The sequence below is a fragment of the Emydura macquarii genome, unplaced genomic scaffold (assembly GCF_026122565.2).
Source record: "Emydura macquarii macquarii isolate MOO-44397 ecotype Brisbane River unplaced genomic scaffold, CSIRO-AGI_Emac_v2 contig_26, whole genome shotgun sequence".
Taxonomy (NCBI): Eukaryota; Metazoa; Chordata; order Testudines; family Chelidae; genus Emydura; species Emydura macquarii.
This window is the reverse complement of record NW_027130163.1, coordinates 1,080-22,091: the sequence shown is the minus strand read 5'-3', so window position 1 is coordinate 22,091 and position 21,012 is coordinate 1,080. Positions and strand designations below refer to the sequence as shown.

Here is a 21,012-nt window from a genome sequence, read left to right as displayed (position 1 = left end):
TTGTACAGAATTTATCATAGCTCTGTAAAAGGGGGGAGCACCGGGGCATGGACCACCCACAGAGCCCCATCCCGCAGACCCCCTCATTCACCCCAATGCAGCAGGGGGCCCCAAGCCCAGCCCCACTCACCAGCCCAAGCCCCGGGGGGCAGGAGAAGGGCTGTGGCGAGCAGCAGCCAGACGTAGACCTGCATGTTCAGAGTCAGTGCTGGGACTGTGCATCTGTCTGGGGCCGCGGGGCTTTATACACTGAATTGGGTGGGAACTGGGGGGGCAGGAAACCTCAGGGACACCCACACGCTCCTCCGCATGCAGAACTCACTAGTCTCAGGTGCCAACCACAGCTGACCACAGGGGTGAGGGGGGAAGGACAGGCCGTCTGTCAGCCCTGCCGCTGCAGCTCCTGCACATCTTGGGCTACAGCACAGCTGGGTCTCTGCACAGCAGGGAATGGGGCACCTCTGGATGGCAAAGACCACGGTGGGAACGTGTCTAGCAGGATCAAGGGAGCTGGCTCACAGCTGGGCATATCTGGGGCCCTTCCTCACCTGGCCCCATCCAAAGAGAGCTCCCCCCCCCCCCGCCGTGTCTCCAAGGTGGGGGGCTGTGGGTGACAGCCACAGATCTCAGAGGTGGGTGGGAACGCAGCCCTTTGATCTTTCTCAAGGTGGACGAGAAGTGGGCGGGGGAGAGGGGGGCACTTGGCAGATCTGCCACCAGCCCCCATCACAGGGGGAGGGTTTCCAAGAAGGCCCCCTGGAGAGTCTGTGACCACAGGAAGGGGATGTGGCAGCCTCTGTGAGGCCGTAAGGCCGGGAGCTGTGACAGTGCAGTGCCAGAGGGGAAATGACACAGCAGAGATACAGAGAGAACCCAGGCATCCTGGCCCCGACCTCCCTGGCTTTAACTACTAGACCCCACTACCTTCCAATAGCCAGGGAGAGAACCCAGGTGTCCTGGCTCCCAGGAACTGTAACACAAAAGGCCCATTTGGTGCCAACCAGCCAAGCCTTCACCGTCCTCCACAAGCTACTTCTGTCTCAGACCTGAAAGACTCACTACACCGATGACGCCGCTTCCCTGGGGCTGAACCCTGCAGGGTGGTGTGGGAGGGCTCCACCAAACGCTGGCCGCTTGTCAAGCCCCGTGCCCTTGGCGAGACGTGCCTCCGGCCACTAGCGCAGGGATCGCTTTGTCCCTCTGCTCTCCTGGGTCCCGGAGACCCGGCTCTCGAGCTGAAACCTCCAGCGTCTGACGGGGACTATTTTGGGTTTTAAAATCACACGCATCAGACAGTAGAAACAGGGATCTGATTTATTGAGCAGCTTTACTGTGAGCCCATCACCGCAGCAGTGGGTCTCCGGTCACGGATCTATGGACTTATGCCCGGGGAGCAAAGTGAGGATTGGCACATCCGTTTTGCAGAGGGGAAACTGAGGCCCAGAGCCAGGCAGGTGCTTGCGCAAGGTTAATCCCGCGGCTTTCTCATGGTTTTCCTGATCCAGGGGATGTACGCAGAGACCCTGGTGAACACCCTCGGCGGGGACCCGTCGTCTTTGCCAAAAGAGACGATGCCCTGGGCCATCCCGTCGCAGACCAGGGGGCCCCCGGAATCGCCCTGCGAAAAAAGAGCCAGGTATGGAAGCTGGTTTCAAGCACTGTTCCTGTCACCTCTGCTGCTAGATAGATAGATAGATAGATAGATAGACAGATAGATAGATAGATAGGTGTGTATAAGGATAGATAGGTAGATAGATAGATAGATAGATAGATGGGTGTGTATAGGGATATATAGATAGATAGATAGATAGATAGATAGAGGGGGTATTGTATCCCAGTCTCCATGTTGGCCCATGAAGATCAATGTGACTAGGCTCCTAACTCCCTTGGCCACCCGGGGATACTCCCAGCCCAGCCCTCCGCAAAGGCCGGACGTTTACCGAGAATGATGACTTTTCCTCGTCCGGGTCCCCCGCGCACATCATCACTGAGGGCTTGTAGTGGCGTCGCATCTCCTGGTCCTCCTGGCAGGTCCCGTCCTCCATCACCTCCAGCTCCACTTCGTGGAGGATGTTGGTAGTCGTGTCAAGGTCGATTTTCCCCCACCCAGCCACGCTGCACACGGAGCCCGGCTCCACGACATTGCCGGCCCGGGGCAGCTGGATGGTCCTCACCTCCTTGTTCAGCTCCGCTGGCTTCGCCAGCTGCAGTGGGGAGAAAGCAGAGGGCTCAGCGTCCCACCCGGATGGGGTGTCGGGCTGGGCCAGGCCCTGGTGGGGGGAGTCTCCGAGGCAGGTACCTGCAGCAGCATGAGGTCGTTCTCTATGCTCGTCCGGTTGTATCTGGGGTGGGGGAACTTGCGCCGCACGGAGATTTTCTGCTGGGTGTCCTCTTCCCGACGGATGTTGTGGGCTCCGAGGATCACGGTGTTGGTCCTGGAAGCCAGACGGAGACCAGACAAGGGTGGGGTTGAGAGAGGCCGGCTGGGCCCATGGAAGCGGTGCCCTAACCCCTGTGCGGTGCGAAGAGGCGCCGGCTGTGGGGATCGGGGTGGGGGCTCGATCGGGGTCTGGGCAGTGCCTGGAACAATGAGGGGGGGCCCTGATCTTGGTGCTAAACAACCCTAAATAACCACATAAGCGGCCCCAATGAATGAGTTACGTCCTAAGGTGTTTACACCACGAATACGAATGACCCAATACAGCTCTGACACCCTTAGGGTTCTCTTTGCATTTCCCACAGGACACCACTAAAAGGAGGTGGGGCTTTGCACAGCTGGATCCCTGCACAGCTGGGGGCTCTGCACAGCTGGATCCTGGGTTCGGGGAGACACCGGGACGCAGAGACAGACAGGCTCTTACCCCTCAGCGCAGTGGGCAGCCGTCAGCACAAAATCCTTCCGCACCAGGAAGCCCCCACAGATCATTGTACCCTTGGAGGTCTGTCTCTTGAGAAAGGCCATGTAGGGTCGAGAATGGGGCTTGGCAACCCGGCCCCCGATGATCTCTCCTGGCACCATGGAGAGAGAGAGGAGGGGAGGGATCAGCGCGGGTTCCCATGGGACACCCCGGCGGGAGCAGTTCCGTTGTCCCCAGGCCTGGTGAGCCCCACGGCCCAGATGTGCACAGCTGAGGACCTCTGGATGCAGCCCGTCTCCCCCTCTGCACCGATCCAGAAGTAGAGAGCCCCTGTTCACCACTGCAGGTACCTAGACACACACCCCATTAACCCCAAAGCCCTGGTGGTCTCCGAGATACCAGCCAGAGAGCCCCCCTCCCGCAGACCACCCCAGTCACCCAAAGCCCCAGGGGGCCCGAAGCCCAGCCCCACTCACCAGACCAAGCCCCGGGAGGCAGGAGAAGGGCCATGGGGAGCAGCATCCACACGTAGACCTGCATGTTCGGAGTCAGTGCAGGGACGGTGCATCTGCCTGGGGCCGGGGGGCTTTATAGACTGAGCTGGGTGGGAGCTGGGGGGGCAGGAAACCTCAGGGTCGCTCACACACTCATCTGTATGCAGGGCTCAGGCGTCTCATTTGCCAGCCACAGCCGACCACACGGGCTGGGGGGGGCAGGACGGCTGCTGCGGGTCCTGCACATCTGGGGCTACGGCACAGCTGGGTGGATGCTGCAAAGCGGGGGGGTGGGGCACCCCTGGATGGAGAAGACCCCGGTGGGGACGTGTCTAAGAGGATCAAGGGAGCCGGCTCACAGCTGGGCACATCTGGGGGCCTTCCTCACCTAGGCCCAGCCGTGCTCAGCTCCCCGCCCGTGTCTGCGTGCTGGGGGCTGGGGGTGACAGACCCGGATATCGGTGGCGGGCGGGAACGCAGCTCTTTGATCTTTCTCACGGCGACTGCAGCGAGAGGGTTTCTGAGAAGCCCCCTGGAGAGTCTGTGACCACACGAAGGGGATGTGGCAGCCTCTGTGAGGCCCTACGGCTGGGAGATGTGCCCGTGCAGGGCCACAGGGGAAATGACACAGCAGAGATACAGAGAGAACCCAGGCGTCCTGGCCCCCAGCTCCCTGGCTCTAACCACTAGACCCCACTCCCCTCCCCAAGCCAGGGATATAACCCAGGAGTCCTGGCTCCCAGGAAATGACACAGCAGATACAGAGAGAACCCAGGTGTCCTGTTTCCCAGCCTCTCCCCCCCTGCTCTAACCCCTAGGCCTGCTCACAGCCCTGCCTCGGTGGCCACCACACACCCAGGCCCCCTCACCACACCCTCACCGTCCTGCAGTCCTGTAACACTCCCTGCACGCCCCTTTAATTCCTGCCAGCCCCCCGGCATCCCCTCTCATCCCACTGAACTCCCTGAAAAGCTTCCAGCCACCCAGTCTTCTCTTCTCCAGACTGCAGACATCCAGTTTATTCCATCTCCCCTCCTAGGCCATGTGTGCTGGAGCTTTAATCATTTTGTTGCTCTGCTCTGGACTTCCTCCAATTTGTTCACAACTTTCCTGAATTGTGGTGCACGTAACTGGACCCAGTACTCCAGCTGAGGCCTAATCAGCGCAGAGTAGAGCAGGAAAATTACTACTTGTGTCTTACTTACAACACTCCTGCTAATACAGCCCAGAACAATGTTTGTGTTTTTTTGCAAGGCTGTGACACTGCTGACTCATATTTAGCTTCTGATCCACTCTGACCTCAGGTCCCTTTCTCCAGCACTCCTTCCTCAGCAGTCACTTCCCAGTTTCTATTTGTGCAACTGATTATTTCTCCCTAAATAGAGTGCTTTGCATCATTGCACTTGTGGCCTGTTTATTTCAGACCAGCTCTCCAGTTTGCCAAGATTGTCTTGAATTCTAACCCTGTCCTCCATAGCGCTTGCAACCCCTCACAGCTGGGTGTCTTCTGCACACTTTCAAAGGGTCGTCTCTTTGCCACTGTCTAAAAACCATTGAACAGAACTGGACCCAGAAATGATCGCTGTGGGATCCCACTCGTTACGTCCTTCCTGCTTGGCTGGGAACCACTGATAACTACTCTCTGGGAATGGGTTTTCCAATCAGTCATGCACCCACCTTAGAGTGGCTCCATCTCGGCTGTATTCCCGTATTTGTGTATGAGAAGGTTATACGAGACGGTATCGAAAGCCTTACGAAACTCGAGATAAATCAATGCACCCCTTTGCCCTATCCACAAGACTTGTTACACCATCGAAGGGTGCGAGGTTGGTTTACGTGTTTTGTTGTTCACAAAGGCATGTTGCTTCTAGACACTTACAATTTGAATGTTTGATTATTTGCTCCATTCTCTTTCCAAAATAACGGGGACTGGTCTATAATTCCCTGAGTTCCCGTATTCCCCTCTTTATAGATCAGTGCAATCTTTGCCTTTGTCGGGTCCTCTGGGATCCCTCCCATTGACCGTGAGTTCTCAGCGGTAATCACTGATGGCTCAGAGATCTCTTCAGACAGAGATAGATAGATAGATAGATGGGATGTCTGGGGATAGATGGTGGGATGGGGTGTATGGGGTGTATGGAGACAGATAGATAGATAGATAGATAGATAGATGGTGCCGATCTGTGGCCAACCCATTGTGACACTCAGAGGATCTCTTACTAAGCAGCCGGATTTGCAATGCTGCTGAGACCCAAGTTAGCCTTTGGGGGATGAGGAAAGCTTGCGGAGGGATTTTAATGCTGCCTTCGGTGTCCCCGGGACCCCCAGACCTAAACACGAGAGAACCAGGATCCTTCCTAAAGCAGCTTCATTCTTCCAATCCCCGCTGGGGTGAAATTCTCCAGCCAAACTTTATTTTGAACGGACGTGGCTCCGCCCCGAGCTCCCTGTGCGTCGCTGCGGCACAAGAGTCTGGTGCCATCCTTGGCCGTGTGAACAGGGCCATGGTGAGCCAGGACTGGGCGTGGTATTTCCCAGAGGATACTGAGATCCTGCGCCCATCTCTGGGGTGTGCACTTAAAAGGGGGCAGCGGCAAACTGGGCAGGAGCTAGGATCAGGCTAGCAAACAATTCACGGGCTGGAGAAAACGCCTGCCAGAGAGATAAAGGAACTGCCCAGTTTGTTCAGCTTCTCCACAAGTCGATGGGGAGGTGCCTGGCGCACGGGGGACAAGGACCGTCATGGGGAGGCAAAGCTGGGTGCCGGGGGGCTCTTCCATCCAGCAGGGACAAGCAGAGCAAGATCCAATGGGGGGAAACTGAGGCCCGACAAAATCCATCTGGAAAGGAGTCCCCAGTGTGTGACAGGGAGGGGGATTCACCTGGGGCAACCATCTCTCCAGGGCAGGGGAGTTTCTCCATCTCCAGGTGGTGTCAGACCCAGCCTGGCTCCCTTTCCGGGTGATGTGCTCGCTGATCTCCAAAGACCGGGCTCGGTCCCATGGGAGCTGGGCGAGGTTCTCCGTACTGGGTCACTCGGGAGGGCAGAGGGGTTGGTCCCTGCTGGCCCGGACATCCACGGATCTAGGAATCCGGGGGCAGAATAGACAAGGGGGATCCTGCCATCTGCAGCTGGGAGGACTCGTTGTTAACCACGTCCTCAGCCAGGGGCACGGAGGGCACCGGAACAGGAAGGAAACCCCTCCTCTAATGCGGGCACCGATGTGGCAAGAGGTTTCCTCTCGGGGAATCTCCACCCCTGACACATCGCTGATGGGAAATTCCTTGGGAGCTGGGTACATGAATCTCCACTTCCTGGGTCACCTATTCCCAGGGTCTCCTCCCCACTGCCTGCTCTATAAAAGCCCCAGGGCAGAGACAGATCCACCATATCCAGACCCTGAGTTTGCACCAAGGATGCAGCTGCAGCTTCTGATCTCCATGGCCTTCCTCCCGCTCGCCACGGCCTTTCTCCTGTCCCCGAGGCCTCTGACTGGTGAGTAGAGCTGATGAAAGAGGGGTTGGTTTCCTGGCCGCTGGGGGGCTGACGCTGGGAGTGCGGCCGAGTGAACCATTGACTTTCTGGTTCAGCAGACAAAGCGTAAAATCCGGGGGGACGGGAGGAACTGGGTTCCTCCCAAAAGAAGATTTGTTTCTCGCCCAAGTGAAAACCCTAAAAATACTTTGATACCAAGGCAAAAGGTTTCCATTTTTCATTTGCTTTGGGTTGTTTCCTTCAACTTGAAACAATTTTTTTTCCATTTTGGGTCCTTTTCAGGTGTTTTTCAACCTATTTTTCTTTAATTAGCAGTGTTTTGAATCCAAAATGCAAATTTGAAAAAGAAAGTTGATCCAGAATTTTCTCCCTTTTTTTTTTTTTGGCTTTTTCATTTGCTTTCAAGCCCTTCCTTCAAACCAAAACAATTTTGGGGGTGTTTTTTCATTTTATTTCATGTCAGTCCGTAGGGCTTTTCCCCCACTTTAAAAAAACAAAAAAAAAAAGTATTTCAAAAGAATAACTCCCTCCACTTCTACACGAAAGAGCGTTTCAAAACAAAAAGTTGAGATGTTTCGTTTCCCAGTGGCCGGAACGAAACTTGTCTCCTTTTCCAGGAATTGCATTTTCCGGCAAATTGGCTATTTGCTGAAAAAGTTTTGCCAGCTCCAATGGTGAAAACAGGGCATATCTGCCCATGGGCAACGTAACTCACCCCAGGCAGGGAAATAGAATTAGCCATCAGGCTCAGGCAAGTCTCAGGGGGCAGGACAATGGGGCCGGGGCTGCTGAGGGATCCCTGGCCTAGTTCTCTGACAGGTCAGATGGCCGGGGGGTGGACCCACAGACAGACAGACAGACGGATGGGTGTGTATGAGATCAGGGATGGATGGATGGACAGGTGCATGTAGGTACATGTATGGGAAAAGACAAGGCCCGCCGGGGTGAGGGGCTGATCCAGTGGACACCATCCTTGGGGGGCCCAAGTGTATGACCCAGACCAGAAGGGGGCTGGTTTGAGAGATTAGGATCAGGACCTTGGTTCCACTCTCCAGCCTCCCTTCTGACGCCCTCCCCATCTCTCTCCAGCTCGGGTCATAGGGGGCCAGGAATCCCCGCCCAGGACCAGACCCTACATGGCCTACGTGCAAATCGGGTCGGCGGGAAGCTGTGGCGGGTTCCTCATCCGGGAGGACGTGGTGGTGTCGGCAGCTCATTGTAGCTGCAACCTGGGGTAAGAAACGCACCGTCCCCAGCCAGTCCCCAGGCCTGGGGTGGGATTGGGGCCGGCAAGATGTTGCCCAAAGACTAGACGCATATTTGGGATGTGAAAATTACAAATTTGCCTGGATGCTAGTTAGATTTAGCAGCCCAAACCCACCAGATTAGACCTGCCCCGCAGGGTGAAAATCCCAGCTGACATTTGTATTCAGTCCGATAAGGACAAACCCTGTCCTCGAGTCACCTCACTCAATGGAAACCTGGCTTCTTCTCGGGTGTGATCCCTGGACCGTCACTTCTCAGACCCAGAACTGGACAATGGGTCACCGTGCAGAGGAGAATGGCTCCTTGCTCAGTATTTCAGGGTTTCTTTACCAATGGGAGGAGGAGGAGTTAGGGTTAGGGTTCGGGTTAGGGGAGGAACAGGAAGTCCATCCGTACGTAGGTGCGTAAGATGGTCTCCGTGTTAATCAGTTGCACAACGGTAGGTTGCAGAGTTTAGTTAAACGTCCCAGTTTCTATTCTGAGGGGATCAGATCCCAACTTCGGCTTATCTGGGATTCCTCAAACGAGTGTCAGGTCTGCACTGGCAGGCTTTGCCCGTGAGGGCATAGTGATATCCCACCAGTGAAGCTCTTCTCACGTAGATAGAGGACAGACCGTGGGGTTGCCCGAGCCAAGGTGTGGATGGAGAGGGGGGTCGTGGGCAGAGGAGATGGAGATGGGAAAGGTACAGGCGCTAGAGGGGTGCATCCTTCCCCCACTTTCATCAGCACAGGGCTGGTGTCTGTGTCCGAGGGCTTGTGACAGGCACTCCTGCCGTCCAATGGGGACTGACGCCACCGTATCCCCCCCTTGGCTTTTCCAGCAACATCTTTGTCCACCTGGGAGTCTGGGACATTAAAAACCCAGGACAGAACTGGCAACGGATCCGGGCCCGACGCTGGGTCCAGCACCCCGACTTCAACAACGAGAACTTGGACAATGACATCATGCTGATCAAGGTACTGCCCCCATCCCATCACCCCGCCCCCTGTGACCTCACACTGCCGCAGGCCCTGCCCCCATCCCATCACCCCGCCCCAGGAATCTCACACTGACTCCCTGGACACACGTCCATGCTCTGGCCCCGGTGGTGCTGACCCACGCCTGCTCTGATTCCTGTCCTGATCTGGATCTGTTTTTTTCTCTCTGTCTTTCACCCGTGGCAGCTGTCGCACGGCGCGGAGCTGAGCGAATGGGTGGGACCCATCCCCCTGCCAGAGGCCGATCACCACGTCAGGCCAGGCTCCCAGTGCAGCGTGGCCGGGTGGGGTCGGACCGGCGTGAACACCACCACGGACAGGCTGCAGCAGGCGGAGCAGGAGGTGGTGCTGGATGGGCTGTGCAGGGAGCAGTACCGACATTACAACCCCAGCACCATGCTGTGCGCCGGCAACACCAACACCAAGAAAGCAGCGTTCGAGGTAAATGTCCTCCTACCTGGAGCTGCTGGCCTGCCTCCAGCTGAGCTGATGGAAACCACACGGCCATGCCTCTCCCATGCTGCACTGCTGTGGGACGAGATGCCGTGGTGCATCATGGGAGACGCAGCCCAGCAAGGGATGTCTCTGGTGCAAGACTGGTGGAAACGGGGTGAAATTTATCACAAGTAACAAGGAAATGGCTGCTCTGAGCCGGGGGGCTCTTCCGCTGGAAGCGCCACAGGAGGAAAGAGACCTGGGCGTGTCAGTCGATGCAGGATGGCTGTGGGCCGTGGCTGGGTACAAGGCCAATGTGACCCAAGGATGGAGCAACCGAGGTGCCTCCAGCAGGCAGAGGGGAGGTTTTAAGGCCAGCGGTGAAGGCTCTGGGCAGAGCACAGCTGGAATCTGATGCACGTTTCCGGGCAGCTCTGTCCCAGAAAGAAGGATCCCAGCTGGTGCCAGTGCTGAGAAGGGCTGGTGCGACGCTCAGGGGAACGGAGAGCCGGCCTGATGAAAGAGCTGGACTTGTTCAGCCCAAAAGACCGGCTGAGCGGGGTCTCGTTGCTGTAGAAATACTCTGGGGGGGAAGACACACCAGGGAGGGAGAGAAGCTATTAGAGCTACAGGACAATCCAAACGGGGATAAACTGGGCCGGGATCAATGGTGGCCAGAGATGAGGAGAAGGTTTCTGTCCATTAGAGGTGGGAGGACCTGGAACAACCTCCAAGGAGAGCAGCTGGAGGGGCGAGCAATTTTTGGAGCTTCATATTTATGGATGGGATGAAATGGCAGGGCTGCCCGTGATGGCCAGAACTGCACTTAATGACCCAGTAGGGCTCATCCAGTCCTGTGTTCCCATAAGGCCATGGGGCACCTGAAACACAGCTCCCATGATGCCCTGTGATGAGACATTTTGGGGCTTTGATTTTTTTTAACAAAATGTTCCAGGGAAAATATTTATTACAAATCACCCCATTCTCCCCCCACCCTCCCGCTGTATTTTCTGAGCATTTCTGCTTTTTCACATCACGAGGGGGTCTATTGTAGAACTCAAGCCTGAGGCTACCCAACAGAGAGGACCTTGGGTGAAATCCTGGCCCCGCTGACATTGGTCAGAACTTGGCCTCTGGCATCTGTATTGTCAGGATTGTGCTGGAGTTGAGGGGAAATGGCGATGTTCTCCCCTTGGCTTTCGAAGAAAAGCTGAGATTTCAACATTTTCGGCAGAGTGGAAATTCTGAAAAGCAGGTTTGACTAAAAAATGTTGAAATGCTGCTTTTCGACATTTTCCGCTGCAAGGAAAAGTGCTGAGATGAGGACAGAGTTTGAAACATTTCCTTCGGTGACCACAAATTGGAGAGAGTCCCGAGGAGAGAAACAGCAACAGCAAAAAAATGATCAGAGGTTTAGAAAACCTGACCCATGGGAAAGGTGAAAGAACTGGGCGTGTTTAGGCTAGAGAAGATGAGGCTAAATGGGGGACGCGATGACCCTCTTCAAATATGTTCAGGGCTATTATAAAGAGGAGAGTGATCAAACGTTCTCCGTGTCCAGTGAAGCTAGGAAAAGAAGAAATGGGCTCCATCTGCAGCCAGAGAGATTGTGGTTGTGTCTTGTGAAAAACTTTCTAACTCTAAGGAGAGTTGCAGGGTAACTAGGGTTGCTGTGGCATCTCCATCGCTGGAGGTTTGTAAGACCAGGTTGAACAAACACCTGTCAGGGATGGTCTAGGTTTATTCTCTCCAGCCTCAGTGCAGGGGGGTTACACTAGGTGCCCTCTTGAGGTCCTGTCCAGAACGACATTTCTATGATTCTAGATTCTGGTTTGTTGAGCTCACCCAAAATGCTACATTCAAGCGAGTTCAAGATTAAGGAGCAGTTCCGTAGCAGCTCATTGCCTTCTGGGAGCTGTAGTTCAGCCCACTATTTTCCTTTATGTAGTCCCAGCCTGGACTACGTCTTCCACAATGCACAGTCTTGTGATTCCCATGATGCCTCAGAGAGCTCAGACAGAGGCCAACCCGGGTTGCATTGTGGGAAATGTAGTCCTCAAGAGAGCCCAGCACTCAGGAAAGACTGAAGACCTGAACTACAACTCCCATAAGCCAAGGCATGGATAGGTAAAAGCAGTTGAACATTTTGTTAAAATGATTCCACATTAAATGTTTTAGGTCATTAAAAAAAAAAAAAAAAGAAATATTCTGATTTGGGAGGAACTGACCTGAAATTTCCATTTTCTTGATGCAAAAATGGAAACTTGTTGGGAATGTCAAATCCAAACTTTCTCTGTCTAAAGTCACAATTTGTGGATACTGCCTTTTCCACGGGCACATCTTTCTGCCCAGCTGTGGATTTCACTCTCTGCAGACCCATTTCCAGGCGGGTTCTGTTTGATGGCAAGAGCTGGGCCTTGGTAGCAGAGATCAACCATCCCCTATGCAATCTGAGATCTCTGGGGACAGGCTGGGCTGGGTAATGTCAGTCACTGATGTTATTCTCCTTATTGGCAGGGTGATTCCGGTGGGCCGCTGGTGTGCGACGGAGTGGTCCACGGGATCGTCTCCAATGGAGATCCGTCCGGGCACCCCCCCAGCGTATACACGAGAATCTCCAAATTCATCCCTTGGATCAATGAAACTCTGCAGAAACTGAGTTAGAAGAGACGCTCCCCTTTAAATGGCCAGCTTTAGAGCCGAGTATTTTTTTCTGCTGTTAGTGAAATGCTACGAAGGGCTCAGTCCGGAAATGGCCTTGCAGCTAGAAATGCCCCAGTGATGTTTGAAATTTTCTTCTCTTCTATTGTCACCCCCAGCGGCCGGTCAACATTTGAGGCCCTGCCTGAGTTCTGGATGGCAGCACAAACTGATGATAGAGCCTGGAATTTCCTTTGATGTGATCTGGTTTATGTACCAGGAATCTTGAAAGTCAGAATCAAACAGCAGCAGAGAGCTCCTCTGTTCGCAGTCCCGAGCCTGCCTTTCCAGCCAAGACTCTGTGCCCAAAGAGCTGCTTCCCTTAGCTGTCTCTTGGGGCCACATTCCTGTGTTTCCATGCTGTGTCTATCCGGATTTATACTCTGCATCTGCCTCGCTTCTGTCCCCAGATCTCTCTGTTTGGGTCTTGTCTTTGCCCAACCAGTGAGAAGGAATGGGGCCATGTGGTTTAGACAGCCAACCTATCACCATGGAGGGTGGCTGGGCAAATTAAACAGCACCTGACAATCGCACATCAAATCGATTGTGTGAAAAAAATTGAAATTTCGAATGTTTTCCCTCATGCATTTTCAGCTGGGCCCAACTTTTATTTGTTTTCAAGATTTTCTTTAATTTTTTTCTCTCCCCACCCCACAAGTATTTAACTATTTATTATTTATTTTGTTGATACTGAATAAAATATGTGTTGTTTGAAGAATTCGCCCTGCGTTTTCCTTCCCTGGCCTTTCGGTTGGATGTTGCGTGCGTGAATGATACAGGGTTGGGTGAGGATAACGGGGCGCTGGGGCAGGAAGAAGGGAAGCTGGGTTGAGCCTTAAAGAACTGAGGCGCAGGGAGGGGATGTGACTTCTCCATCACCCAGAAGCCGAGCCAGGAATAAGACCCAGGCGTCCTGAGATGCAGGCCTGTGCTCTGGCTACTATGCCACACTGCTGGCCCCCAATTCACAGCCCCTCTCTCAGGCGGCCCCAGGCCCCACGACCCCCCCAGCCCCTCCACCACTGCTTGCTAATTTCACTTCACATCTCATATCCTCTGCAGTCTGTACAGATCTGATACAAAGGTCTCCAGCCCTCAATTCCCTCCTGACCCATGTGGACTGGGGCAGGCTCTGGGTTCCCCCCCCAGGGCTGGGCAGGTCTCTGGTTACAAGCGTGGGGCTGTAACACCGACATTGCTGGAATTACACCCACCCCCAAATCCAGTGGCTGTGGGGCCGATACAGGCAGACGCGATCTGTGCGTCTCCATGCTCCCCCTCCATCTGCCTAGCTCTGTGGCTGGTAACAGGCGCCAGGCTGCCCAGCGCGGCCCCGCACCGGGCCATGCCGTGTCACTGATCTCTGGCTAGCTAAAGGATGGATTTGTCTGGGAGAGATTCCCAGAGCTGTCCTCCGGTGCCCTGTCCCCGCACCCCGAACCTCCACACTAAGAGATCCACCTGTCGTCGATAGATTCGGCCACTCCAAGGCCAGAGTCACCAGGGGGCTCGTCCCGTCGGACCCCTGCCTGCCCCGGCCCCCAGTTAATCCCGGTTTGAACTAGGGCCGAGCTGTCAGAGAAACGTCTCCATCCCCTGGGATGGGGAATCCAGCCCAGCCTGGGGAACAGCGTCTGCGAACCTGCCCCGGGCCCAGCCGCTGAAGGGATTAGATGGGGCTTTTCCCAGGCAAAGTCTTTCAGATACGGGGAGTGGGGGGGCAGTCGCTCTCACCCCAGCCCCCATCACATCCGGCTCATTGTCCCCCTGTGCCATCTGCCGGCGTTTCCCTTCCTGTGCTCATGGTGCGCCCCCTTGATATTTTGGCTCCTCCAGCAACCTGGGTTGAGTTCAGCCGGCTATTTAACCCCCCTCTAGGTGGGGCCGGGCTACTACCACTGCTTTACCCAAGATCAGCTTTGTGACCCTTGAACTGCCCTGTGCAGTAATGCAAAGCACAGAGGGGAAACTGAGGCACGACCCAGGCATCGTAAAAAAGTGACCAAGATTCCCACGTTTGTCGCAGCTGGCGCACGCTCACCTTGAGAGGTGGGTGGCTGATGCAGAGAAAGTGCTGCCATTTGGGAACCCTCACGTGTGGGGCGGGAGATTGTATCTTGCCGCTTTAAATCAGAGGCAGGGAGTCAGCCAGGAGAGGATGTGCAAATAGCTTTACAGAGACTGGGACCCAGGAGTCCGGGAGGGCAGTGCTGGGCACTCTCCCCTAAGGGGCTCTCAAAGCTCCTGTCCCCTGGAGGCAGAGACTGGGACATGGCATGGGACCCAGGTGTCCGGGATGGGTGTCAGGTTGAACACCCTCAATGACCCCACAGCTTCTCAGAGAAGAAGCAGGGCTGGGGAATGGGACCCAGGCATCCAGGATAGATAGACACAGATAGACAGACAGATAGATAAGATGGTGGGGATGGGGAAAGGATGATCGATTGTTTGTCACTAGAACAGTTCCAACCTGTTTCCCTTTTGTCCCAGAAGTTGAATCTTTGGGGTCCGACCAGCTGCTTGCCCAGGCAGCTTTTCTCCTTGTGGTTCCCTTTGCAGCTCACCCCGGCCAGCGGGGACTCCTCCAGCCCCGCGCGGGTTCATTCCCCGCTGGCAACCCCCAGCTCCCCATTCCCAGGGCCCAGCCCAGCACATTAAGCACAAGCCCAGCCTTTGTCTGTGGAGACGATTCCCCCCACACCCGGCGGATGCAGCGGCTGTGCTGGATTCACGGCTCGGGTCGATTCTCGCTTGTGTTTTTAACTTCATTTTTATTCATTGCTGGCTCCAAAGCAGTGAGCGAGATGCACCAGGCCGCTCAGCAGTGCGGGGAAGGGGAGGCGGGACAGAGAAGATCAGCGCCCTCGATTGATCTGCCCTCAGTGTAGCCTTCGCGGAGTTCCCTTCCCACCAGCGAATGCCCGCTGGCCTGGCCGGCGCTGGGACAGGGTGTTTGCAGTGGGAGGGGCCACCGCGGGGTGACTAACCCGTGGGACAGGCCCGGTGAGGATGGGGTTTTCACACGAGTTAGCAGGGCAGGGACGGACGAGGATCTCCCATGAACAGCCCCTCGACCGGCTGACACGGGGAGAGCTACAAACCCCTGCGTCTTCCCCAGCGCTGGGCTCGTGTCCGTCACCCCCAGGGAAAGAAACCAGCTGTTTCCCTAGCAACGAGACAGGCTGAGGGCTGGGATTTCCAAGGGAGCTGACGGGCCTTGAACCTAGCTCCTAACTCCCCTAGGCTCCCTGTCTTGATGCTCATGGGTTGGGCACTGCCTAAGCGAAGCGATAGCTGGGAGGGCTCGGCCTGGAGGGGCTCATCCCCTCTGCAAAGCAGGCCCCACGGCTGGGCCTCGTCAAATGACAGAAGCAGCGCAGCTCCGACCCCTGCAGCGATTCTCGGCGGGACTCAGGGCTGCAGCTTCTGCATCTGTTCCTTGATCCAGGGGATGAAGGTGGAGACTCTTGTGTACACCCCGGGAGGGCAGAAGGGCCCATAGGATACGATGCCCTGGGCTTTTCCCTTGCACACCAGGGGCCCCCCAGAGTCGCCCTGCAAAACAGAACAAGCTCAGTGAGAACCCCCATTGCAGCTGGTCTCAGTGTCACTCCCTCAATGTCCCCCCAACTCTGTTTGGGACCCCCCCATGGGTCAGCTGGTCTCTGCGCCCCAGTCCCCCTCCACTCCCAGAGATGGTCTCTGCCTTCCCCTGGGAGAAGAACAGTTATTTTCCCATTCATTCGTACAGCACCTAGCGCAGTGGGACCTGAGCCCCCAGTCGCCGCTCGTAGTCCTGACTGCAACACCCGGAGCCTCACGGATAATGATTCTTTATAAGGGCGCTGGAAGCCAGGGGGAGATTCACCTGCGCAGAGTTTTTGTCCTTCTTTGGATCCCCCGCACACAGCATCGTGGTGGGGTTATAGTGAGGATCTGACTGGTCAGGACGTTTCCGACACGCATCATCCTTCAGCACCTCCAGGTCCACCTCCTGCAGTGTGTCCGCGGTCAATGCGCAGCCTGTCCGGCCCCAGCCGGCGACGCTGCACTCGGTCCCTGGCTTCACTGCCTCGTTGGCGCGGGGCAGGCGGATGGGTTTCACGTATCTGTTCAGAGTCACGTTCCTGTCCAGCTGCGACACAGGGACGATGAACAAAGTGAGGGTCACGCTCAAGGACCCAGAGACAAACACCTCACCCCACAGAAAGGCAGAGCCACGATGTCACTGGGGGTGAGGGGGATGGGACGGGGGCGGTACCTGCAGCAGCATGATGTCGTTGTTATTAGTCCTAGTGTCGTATTCTGGGTGGGGGATCTTGGTGCGAGCGGGCATCACTTGTCGGTTCTGTTCCTGGTTTTTTTTTCTGTTGTGGAGCCCCAGAATCACCGTGATCTTCCTGTGAGAGCCAAGAGCAACGTGTGGGGCGTTAGGGGCAGGGCAGGGCACTGGGGGAGGGGCTCAGGGACAGTGATATGGGGGGACGGGGCAGTCTGGAGCTCTCAGGCTGAGATCTCGGACTCAGCTACCGGCCTGAAAACGCTCACCCCACTGCACGCCTGCCGGCTGCCATCCGGCCCCGGGGCTGGGCACGAGGAACGAGGCACAAGGGGCCTTTCCCCTCTAGTGGGCGCCAGCTGCAGCACAGAGCCCCTGCCCCGTAGTGTTGGAATCCCAGCCGGTGTCTCCCCCGGCCCCCTGTGCTGTTCCCCTGAGCGCCTTTGCTGCCCTGTGTCCTCCCGGTCCTTGGGTGCCAGCTCCCTGCACCTCCAGGACTCCCCCGGCTAGATCCAGATGGGGTCTATGCCTGCCTCTCCCAACCCAGAGCCCTGCCCAGCTGCCCCGGGTCTGGGACCCCCCCTGCCCTGATCTGCTCCTTCCCCGTGACCTACGACGGTGCCAGAGCTCCCGGCCACCCATTGCCCACTAACACCCAACCTGCCCCCTGCCCAGAGACACTTACTCTCCATTGCAGTGAGCGGCCGTCAGCACGAAGCCCTTCGACACCAGGAACCCTCCACAGAGGGTGAAATTGCGTCCGCGTTGTATTGTCAGATAGGCCATGTAGGGCCTAGAGTGGGGCCGGGCTTCCTGTCCCCCGATGATCTCACCTGGGGGGAACCAGGTTAACATAAAGGGCCCCATCGTCTCCCTGGGACAGGCTGGGACCGAGTTGCCCATCCCACAAACTCAATCTGTGCCCCCCCCCCCCCCCGGTGATGCTTTCCCTGGGGAATCCCTGTGCCTGGATCCCTGCTCCCTGCCCAGCTCCCCGCCAGATAGGCCCCCCCATGTGGCTGGAGGGTGAATCTAAAGCGCTGACATGGCTGGATGGAGACCTCGATGCCAAACGCGCCAGGAGTGGGTCAGTGATCGCACAGCCTGAGTTACCGGCGTTGGGGGCCGGGGTCACCTAGAACGTCACTGACATCTCCCCTGCTGACATTTCACCTTCTCCGTCAACCCACAGTTACAAGCCAGGCCTCCTCCAAGTCTGACCCTCCAATCTGTTTTCCAACAACTAATCGGATTTTCTAGAAAATGAACATTTCCCCAGAATGTGTCCCCTCACCCCAAACATTGCAGTTTTATCTTGGAAAACTGATGATATCCCCCGGTTTTCTGAACCTTTCAGCTGCAAATTTGTTGGGTTTTGGTCACCAATTTTTTTTTTTTTAACTTTTGGTCACGCTAGAGACTGAGAAGGACTGGCTAGGTATGCAACGGAAACCTGCTGTTTTCCACCCGTTTAGCCCTGACGCCTTCGCTGCCCATAACCTATTGCTGTTTTTACTTCTCCGAATGCTACCCACATTGACAAGGTCTACGGTAGCGTTATACGCACACCTGGCTGGTCAGCAAATTTGAACTAAACACGGATCCTCTAAAATCACAATGGAAGGAGGAACTAGGCCAATTATTTTCTGCTAACTAAGTGGAAACAAATTTTAGCCAGCACTCCAGACTACTCCTTGGACCTACACTGAATATTAATTCAGCAGCAAATCACATGGAGGATGTGTCGGACCCATGTTCAAAACAGGCGCTGCTCAGTCAGACAAATATTGATGCTGTGATTCAGCAGGTGGTTACATAACCCAAATGCTCTGGGAAAGCTCCTAGACCTGTGGGCTTTGGGTGGAACTGAGGGGGGAGGTCATTTTTTCCTATCAAATAAAATTAAACGTGTCATTTTCAACCGAATGGGTGTTAACTGGAAGTGTAATAAATCTGAAAGATTTTGGCTAAGCAGAACATTAATAATGGTGAAAGGACTAGTACTACAAAACCAGAAATCCAAAAAGCGTCCAACAGTGGAAGAATATTGGAGCCTAGACCTCCTAAGCTTGGGAAGAAATGGATACCATTACAGAGATACCCCAGAAACGTTGTCAAAGATATGGAATACTTTCCTGGAAGTGTCTGAATGATCTGATCAAATGCAGGGGCCCCCTTCACCTTCCCCTCCTCTCCACTTCTCTATCTCTGGTCTCTGAATTTTCCTTCTAGTCTTTATCTGACTTAAATAATTTTTCTTTTGTTGAATTTTCCTAAGCAAATTTGGTTTGTAAATAGTGGAATACAATAAGGGATTGATATTCTAACCATTGATTTTAAAGATAATTAAATGTTTCAAGCATAGCTAAGGTGAGGAAGCAAATATTTAATATTTTAAGGGAAGTTTATATACTATGAAAGGTTTATGTATATTTTTTCTGTTTCTTTTCTCACTCTCTCCAGATGTCTTTTAAAAAATTGATAAAATGTGAATAGAAAAACAAATGCCTTTTGGAGTTTTCAGGGAAAAGTTGAAATTTCCTGTGGAAAAACTTTTCAGACCAACTCTGAACGAGTCTCAACCCAGCTGGATGAAACCAAAACTCAATATTTGGTGTAAGGACAGCGGGGTGGAGGGGAGAGAAGGACACATGGCACACGATTGATGGAGGTGGAAATAGAAAGGCTTCTGTCCATCAGAGGAATGCACAGTTGACTTTAACACTATGCAATCCACATCTGCAGACACTCGTAGGAGTTGAAAGCAGGGTCTGTGGGGCTAGCTGGCCCCTGGGAAGTTTTTGACACTATAGGTCAGGTTGAAATCAATATCCGGGCAGCCACATTCAGAGCTGACCCAGTCGAATGACAGATTTGGTTTAAAATCAGTTTTGTTAAACCCGTGCAAGTCCGTGAGTCGCTCAGACCTGAACGTTTGCAAAGATGACTCAGGGATGTTGGTTTGGCTTCCAAATCAATGAGGGAGGTTTGAAAATCTGATGCCGTTATTTGTATATGGTGCCCCGTTGTGCCGCACACTGCACAGACCACAAGCAATATCAGGGCTCCCCTTTGGGCTGGCTGTGGCACCATCCCTTCCCTAAAGAGATTCAGTTTAAAACAACAGCACAGACAAAGGAAGAAGAAGCCAGAACCCAGGAGTCCTCACTGCCAGCTCCCCACCCCACTCTAGTCACTAGACCCCACTGCCCTCCCAGAGTTGGAGAGAGAAATGAGGCATCCAGGCTCCCTGCCTCCCTCCTCTAAACATTATACAGCACTTCCTCCCAGACCTGGGATAGAACCCAGGCATCCTGATTCCCACACCCTCACCCCTCCATGACCACTATACTGCACTCCCCTCCCTGAGCTGGGGACAAAACCCAGGAGTCCTGGCTCATGGCCCCCACTTAAGATCCCCTGTGTCTCTCTCCTATTCTTAGTCTCTCTCTCTCTATCTCGCAGGGGCTTTATCTCAGTACCAGCTCTGCCACCTGGGCTCCCTCACCCCCACCACCAAATCCTTCACTAGCTGGGTTTTGGGAGGCCACAATTGCCCTGGCAGATGCATCTGACTCTGGGGAGGAGCTGGGATTTGCAGAGAGCCCAGAGAGATCCCGATTCCCCCAAACTCACCAGCCCCAGCCCCGGAGGGCAGAAGAAAGGCCACAGGCAGCAGGATGAGGACCAGCATCGTCACTGTCTGGGGAAAATGACAGCTCTTGTTCCTCCACCCTGGGGGATTTACAGAGTGAGCAGCAAACCCCAAGTCATGTACGCTCTGGGTTCATGCAGGGGCCCACAGAAACCTCAGCTTCTCGCTGGTGACACATAAGGGAGACGAGGGAGGGAGCTGTTGGCTTGAAAACAACCTCCCTCTGGAGGTAGGTGCCCAGGGGGAAAAGACCCTCTGGGATGGGTGGTCTCCTCCCCCAGAACATCTGGAAGCAGGGCCAGGAGCCCAGCACATCTGGCGCAGGATTCCCCTGCAGCTTACCCGGCTGATCCACTCCAGCAGCTCATCTGGGGAGTGCAACCAGCGCTGAGTCACCCGCTGGCTCACCTCGGCTCCCCACTTCCTTTCCAGCTCGCGTCTCAGAGCAACGAGCAGGGGACAGGGCCCCAGAGCCACAGAGCCACCTGAGAAATTCTCCCCGAGGGGTGGGGATCACGGAGCCCACCAGCTGGTGGGGACTGACAGAACCCAAAAGGCAGCCCTGATACCGAGGTGACATGAGAACTATCCGTTCTATCCTGGGGCTATCCTCCACCTCCCCACTGGTGGCATCTTCATGGCCGATATGAGGGGGTGCTAGGCTCTCCAGGCACATGTAGCCCCAGGCACATGGTACAGGAGAAAGGATGGGCCCCCAACATCTGCAAGTGCTCAGTATCTTGGACTGTGTCGGGGCTGGACCGCACCCCAGGATCAAGCACTGCAGCCTCTGAAACTTGCTGTCATGGGATTTTTTTGTGGTGTTGATGCACCCATGGTGGCCAGGGC

The 21,012-nt window shown here is 55.1% G+C and overlaps 3 protein-coding genes across 3 annotated transcripts; 1 reads left to right on the top strand and 2 right to left on the bottom strand.

The window, feature by feature from the left end:
• Positions 1-1,468: 1,468 nt before the first annotated feature.
• On the bottom strand, positions 1,469-3,398 carry LOC137163951 (mast cell protease 1A-like). The gene is made up of 5 exons (XM_067564520.1): positions 3,335-3,398; positions 2,862-3,009; positions 2,300-2,435; positions 1,941-2,204; positions 1,469-1,618 (listed from the first exon to the last, which is right to left on the bottom strand). The coding sequence occupies exons 1-5, from the start codon at positions 3,396-3,398 to the stop codon at positions 1,469-1,471; spliced, it is 762 nt and encodes a 253-aa protein (XP_067420621.1).
• A 3,254-nt stretch (positions 3,399-6,652) lies between these two features.
• On the top strand, positions 6,653-12,193 carry LOC137163838 (mast cell protease 1A-like). The gene is made up of 5 exons (XM_067564257.1): positions 6,653-6,848; positions 7,938-8,082; positions 8,938-9,073; positions 9,281-9,535; positions 12,047-12,193. The coding sequence occupies exons 1-5, from the start codon at positions 6,653-6,655 to the stop codon at positions 12,191-12,193; spliced, it is 879 nt and encodes a 292-aa protein (XP_067420358.1).
• A 3,447-nt stretch (positions 12,194-15,640) lies between these two features.
• On the bottom strand, positions 15,641-20,217 carry LOC137163708 (mast cell protease 1A-like). Its single transcript, XM_067564016.1, has 5 exons — positions 20,145-20,217; positions 17,194-17,341; positions 16,491-16,629; positions 16,098-16,364; positions 15,641-15,784 (listed from the first exon to the last, which is right to left on the bottom strand). Exons 1-5 carry the CDS (start codon positions 20,200-20,202, stop codon positions 15,641-15,643), a joined length of 756 nt encoding a protein of 251 aa, XP_067420117.1. The 5' UTR covers positions 20,203-20,217.
• Positions 20,218-21,012: the final 795 nt, after the last annotated feature.